The following is a 6,512-nucleotide window of genomic DNA, read 5'->3' on the forward strand; positions in this document are numbered from 1 at the left end:
CATTAGGAACTTGAAGAGCCCCCAGCTGCATTACAATGTAGTTAGTCCCCAGAAAACTGAAATTAATGTTTCTAAAGCCTCGAATGCCCTCTCTTGGTATAATGTAAACAGCATAGAATATGTGGATACTTCATAAATTATTACTTTTTCACAACACCTTACATGTTTATTATTGCTCTGTTTTTCCATTGGCTACAGAACGGAAATAAAAACTTCCAAAACACACTTTCCAATCCAGAAGCTTTTTTTACTGCAGGAAGTTAGAAAAGTTTGAACGAAACCCTCAAAAAATAACAAGTGATTACAATTACCAAAACCTTTTTTGAACTTGCCAATGTCCTGTCAAACAAGTTGTGTTAAATTAGACCTCTCTCTCTGGGCAGCCAAGACGCAACACTAATATTTAAACGACATGATTCATTACTTTACATCATGCTCCTAAATATTTACAAACAGCATTTCATTTCTTAAGGTGCACTCCTTATCTCTGCTATCAACACTGAGGAGTTTTTCTGAATGTCGACCTTAACAGAAAGTCAACATGAATCTCAGCCCAACCAAACTATCCTGGGAGCTGCAAATTACACAGTTCTGGAATCGGATAATTTATAACACATCTGGTTAGTCAACGACCTGAAAGCCAGACTGCTGTGGTGGAGTAAAGAGGAGAGGGCCAGAGCAGACGGTCTTTATCTCTCTCTCTCTTTCTCTCTCTCTCTCTCTCTCTCTCTCTCTCTCTCTCTCTCGCTCTTTCTTTGTCTGCGATCAGCACAGACCCAGCTCAGAGCCAGCTCAGACCCAGCTCAGAGACTCCAGGATCAGTACTGGGATAGCCTCAGAGTCGGACGCCCAGGCTTCGCTTACATTAAGCCTTTACTCACAAGCTTGGTCACCAGCAGAATGACTCCAGGACCAGTGCTGTTACTGTGGGCTCTGGCTCTTCTCGCTACCGTGGCAAGCCAGGAGTATGAGAACCGTATGGAGAGCCATATCGACCGCTCTGTCCCCTGGATCCACACCTTCCGCCAGGGGTTCAACTTCCAGTGTCCCCATGGAGAGGTGCTGGTGGCCCTGCAGAGTGTCTTCAGTGAGAAGGAGGGGTCCGACCGCCTCTGGGCCTTCGAGTGCCAGCAGACTCCCACCACCCTGGGGCACCCCACAGAGTGTTGGTGGGACGACACTAATCGTGCCGGGATGGAGTGGTAGGTCCCTGATGCCATCTCTGGTCATCTCTGTCTCTCTTTGACCTCTCTGTCGTGTGCCCTCTTTGACCTCTGTGACCTCTGGGCTTTCTGTGCCCCGATCCTTGTCTAGAAGTGTCATGTTTACACTGGTATTCAGTTATCTCTAATCTCTATAGATGTGGAGGTACCCTGTGGTGTGAATCTTCTCTGGTTATCTCTAATCTCTATAGATGTGGAGGTACCCTGTGGTGTGAATCTTCTCTGGTTATCTCTAATCTCTATAGATGTGGAGGTACCCTGTGGTGTGAATCTTCTCTGGTTATCTCTAATCTCTATAGATGTGGAGGTACCCTGTGGTGTGAATCTTCTCTGGTTATCTCTAATCTCTATAGATGTGTGGTGCTGTTTGCTGGAAGCAAGTTAGGGTTCCCCTTTGTGTAGTGTGTTCTCTGTAGTGTGCCCTCTGTAGTGTGTTCTCTGTAGTGTGTTCTCTGTAGTGTGTTCTCTGTAGTGTGTTCTCTGTAGTGTGTTCTCTGGTCGTCTGATACGTGGCACGCTCTGGTCTGACCATCTGCATCCCCTCTGGCATTCTCTGATCTCTATCGATGTAAGATGTGCTGAAAACAAAGGCAAGGCTGCAGCTGTAACGAGGCTGGAACGAGCTAATTGGGTGGGTGAGGAGAGTCAAATTTGGTAATTGCTAATTATGGACAGTTTTATTTCCCTCCGGGCTGAGTTGTAAAACCCTCAGTCTCAGCAACAGGAAGACTGAATGCTCTATCCTATTGGTGTCTGTGTCGGGAAAGCCTGAGCTTAGATGGGATTTAAGGAGAGACCGTTTTATTGTCCTTTTAAGGCCCTCCTTGATCCATGTCCATAGAGGAACCTCTCTAGCATGAATCATCACGTTTACATTATGCTTAGGTTTACGTTTATTGGTACATTAATATCTAAAATTGGGAATTGGAGCGCTTTATGATCAACAGAGACTCATGTGAAGACTCAGGAATCCTAAAAAACCCGAATTCGTTATTCTGAAGTCTAGTCTGAAAAGGTACGAGGCAGGATGACAGAGAGCCATCACATAGTCTTCAGAGAGCCATCACATAGTCTTCAGAGAGCCATCACATAGTCTTCAGAGAGCCATCACGTAGTCTTCAGAGAGCCATCACATCGTCTTCAGAGAGCCATCACGTAGTCTTCAGAGAGCCATCACGTAGTCTTCAGAGAGCCATCACGTAGTCTTCAGAGAGCCATCACATCGTCTTCAGAGAGCCATCACATCGTCTTCAGAGAGCCATCACCTAGTCTTCAGAGAGCCATCACCTAGTCTTCAGAGAGCCATCACCTAGTCTTCAGAAAGCCATCACCTAGTCTTCAGAGAGCCATCACATCATCTTCAGAGAGCCATCACGTAGTCTTCAGAGAGCCATCACATAGTCTTCAGAGAGCCATCACGTAGTCTTCAGAGAGCCATCACATCATCTTCAGGGAGCCATCACGTAGTCTTCAGAGAGCCATCACCTAGTCTTCAGAGAGCCATCACGTAGTCTTCTGCTGAGCCATCACATAGTCTTCAGAGAGCCATCACATAGTCTTCAGAGAGCCATCACCTAGTCTTCAGAGAGCCATCACATAGTCTTCACAGAGCCATCACGTAGTCTTCAGAGAGCCATCACGTAGTCTTCAGAGAGAAATCACATCGTCTTCTGCTGAGCCATCACATCGTCTTCAGAGAGCCATCACCTAGTCTTCAAAGAGCCATCACGTAGTCTTCAGAGAGCCATCACATAGTCTTCAGAGAGCCATCACGTAGTCTTCAGAGAGCCATCACATCGTCTTCAGGGAGCCATCACGTAGTCTTCTGCTGAGCCATCACATAGTCTTCAGAGAGCCATCACGTAGTCTTCAGAGAGCCATCACGTAGTCTTCTGCTGAGCCATCACATCGTCTTCAGAGAGCCATCACCTAGTCTTCAAAGAGCCATCACGTAGTCTTCAGAGAGCCATCACATAGTCTTCAGAGAGCCATCACGTAGTCTTCAGAGAGCCATCACATCGTCTTCAGGGAGCCATCACGTAGTCTTCAGAGAGCCATCACGTAGTCTTCTGCTGAGCCATCACATAGTCTTCAGAGAGCCATCACGTAGTCTTCAGAGAGCCATCACGTAGTCTTCTGCTGAGCCATCACCTAGTCTTCAGAGAGCCATCACATAGTCTTCAGAGAGCCATCACATAGTCTTCAGAGAGCCATCACATAGTCTTCAGAGAGCCATCACGTAGTCTTCAGAAAGCCATCACGTAGTCTTCAGAGAGCCATCACATCGTCTTCTGCTGAGCCATCACATCGTCTTCAGAGAGCCATCACCTAGTCTTCAAAGAGCCATCACGTAGTCTTCGGAGAGCCATCACATAGTCTTCAGAGAGCCATCACGTAGTCTTCAGAGAGCCATCACATAGTCTTCAGAGAGCCATCACGTAGTCTTCAGAGAGCCATCACATTGTCTTCAGGGAGCCATCACGTAGTCTTCAGAGAGCCATCACGTAGTCTTCTGCTGAGCCATCACATAGTCTTCAGAGAGCCATCACATAGTCTTCAGAGAGCCATCACATTGTCTTCAGGGAGCCATCACATCGTCTTCAGAGAGCCATCACGTAGTCTTCTGCTGAGCCATCACATAGTCTTCAGAGAGCCATCACATAGTCTTCAGAGAGCCATCACATAGTCTTCAGAGAGCCATCACCTAGTCTTCAGAGAGCCATCACATAGTCTTCAGAGAGCCATCACGTAGTCTTCTGCTGAGCCATCATATAGTCTTCAGAGAGCCATCACGTAGTCTTCAGAGAGCCATCACGTAGTCTTCTGCTGAGCCATCACATAGTCTTCAGAGAGCCATCACATAGTCTTCAGAGAGCCATCACATAGTCTTCAGAGAGCCATCACATAGTCTTCAGAGAGCCATCACGTAGTCTTCAGAGAGCCATCACGTAGTCTTCAGAGAGCCATCACATCGTCTTCTGCTGAGCCATCACATCGTCTTCAGAGAGCCATCACCTAGTCTTCAAAGAGCCATCACGTAGTCTTCAGAGAGCCATCACGTAGTCTTCAGAGAGCCATCACATTTTCTTCAGGGAGCCATCACGTAGTCTTCAGAGAGCCATCACGTAGTCTTCTGCTGAGCCATCACATAGTCTTCAGAGAGCCATCACATAGTCTTCAGAGAGCCATCACATTGTCTTCAGGGAGCCATCACATCGTCTTCAGAGAGCCATCACGTAGTCTTCTGCTGAGCCATCACATAGTCTTCAGAGAGCCATCACATAGTCTTCAGAGAGCCATCACATAGTCTTCAGAGAGCCATCACCTAGTCTTCAGAGAGCCATCACATAGTCTTCAGGGAGCCATCACATAGTCTTCAGGGAGCCATCACATAGTCTTCAGAGAGCCATCACATAGTCTTCAGAGAGCCATCACATAGTCTTCAGAGAGCCATCACATAGTCTTCAGAGAGCCATCACATAGTCTTCAGAGAGCCATCACATAGTCTTCAGAGAGCCATCACGTAGTCTTCAGAGAGCCATCACATAGTCTTCAGAGAGCCATCACATAGTCTTCAGAGAGCCATCACATAGTCTTCAGAGAGCCATCACGTTGTCTTCAGAGAGCCATCACCTAGTCTTCAGAGAGCCATCACATAGTCTTCAGGGAGCCATCACGTAGTCTTCAGAGAGCCATCACGTAGTCTTCTGCTGAGCCATCACATAGTCTTCAGAGAGCCATCACATAGTCTTCAGAGAGCCATCACATAGTCTTCTACTGTATTCTAAAACCACTGAAGATGGATTACAGAGACACGTGGCCTAGGGAAGGCAGGCAATGCACACACACACACACACACACATACACGCGCGCACGCACGCACGCACACGCACACGCACACGCATACACACATACACACATACACACACGCACACACACACGCACATACATAAACACACACACACACGCACACACACACACACACATACATACACGCACACGCACACACACACACACATACACACACGCACGCGCGCGCACGCACACACACACACGCAAACACACACACACAGTCCTAGGAGGACGTTAGGTCAGTGTGTGTCCTGTCATCTGTCAGGTGCCAAACACATTCTCTCTGCCACGGGACATTCAACTCAACATGATTTACTGCTCTGTTTACGGCTGAAATGTCTCAACTCACAGCGGTAAAGTTATTTCTGTACAATGGAGTTTATGGCTCGACGCTCCAAACGAATGAAAACGTCCGCGAGGAACATCTTTGACTCGTTAGTGGATGACATCATTGTTCTAGTGAGTAGGAAGCAGGATGTTCCTTGGAACACTCCCCATTTCATATTGATCATCTTATGTCCCAAATGACATCCTGCTCCCTACATTTATGATCTTTTTAGCCTATTTGATCCTGTGTTTCTGTTATCTCGGTGTTCTTTCTCTCTGCGTTGGTGGGCACGTCATCTACACATGTTGTTCACAAAGCATGTGTCAAATACAGTTGGATTTGATTTGATTTGACATAGTGCACTTCTTTTGACCACTATGGACCCTGGTGACTCTACTGGTGGTGACTCTACTGGTGACCAGAGCACTATGGACCCTGGTGACTCTACTGGTGACTCTACTGGTGACCAGAGCACTATGGACCCTGGTGACTCTACTGGTGACTCTTCTTTTGACCAGAGCACTACGGACCCTGGTGACTCTACTGGTGACTCTACTGGTGGTGACTCTACTGGTGACCAGAGCACTATGGACCCTGGTGACTCTACTGGTGACCAGAGCACTATGGACCCTGGTGACTCTACTGGTGATCAGAGCACTATGGACCCTGGTGACTCTACTGGTGATCAGAGCACTATGGACCCTGGTGACTCTACTGGTGATCAGAGCACTATGGACCCTGGTGACTCTACTGGTGACTCTTCTTTTGACCAGAGCACTACGGACCCTGGTGACTCTACTGGTGACTCTACTGGTGGTGACTCTACTGGTGACCAGAGCACTATGGACCCTGGTGACTCTACTGGTGACTCTACTGGTGGTGACTCTACTGGTGACCAGAGCACTATGGACCCTGGTGACTCTACTGGTGACTCTACTGGTGGTGACTCTACTGGTGACCAGAGCACTATGGACCCTGGTGACTCTACTGGTGACTCTACTGGTGACCAGAGCACTATGGACCCTGGTGACTCTACTGGTGACTCTACTGGTGACTCTACTGGTGGTGACTCTACTGGTGACCAGAGCACTATGGACCCTGGTGACTCT

At 47.8% G+C, this 6,512-nt stretch overlaps 1 protein-coding gene across 1 annotated transcript in view; it reads left to right on the forward strand.

The window, feature by feature from the left end:
• The first annotated feature begins 495 nt into the window (after positions 1-495).
• dpt (dermatopontin) overlaps positions 496-6,512 on the forward strand; it is a 21,618-nt gene continuing 15,601 nt past the window's right edge. Inside the window, exon 1 of the mRNA XM_036979903.2 lies at positions 496-1,202. Within this exon, the coding sequence (XP_036835798.1) occupies positions 901-1,202 (302 nt within the window). The 5' untranslated portion in view covers positions 496-900. The remainder of the gene's footprint in view (positions 1,203-6,512) is intronic.

This window comes from Oncorhynchus mykiss, chromosome 1, assembly GCF_057628025.1.
Source record: "Oncorhynchus mykiss isolate SJ-2025 chromosome 1, ASM5762802v1, whole genome shotgun sequence".
Classification (NCBI taxonomy): domain Eukaryota; kingdom Metazoa; phylum Chordata; class Actinopteri; order Salmoniformes; family Salmonidae; genus Oncorhynchus; species Oncorhynchus mykiss.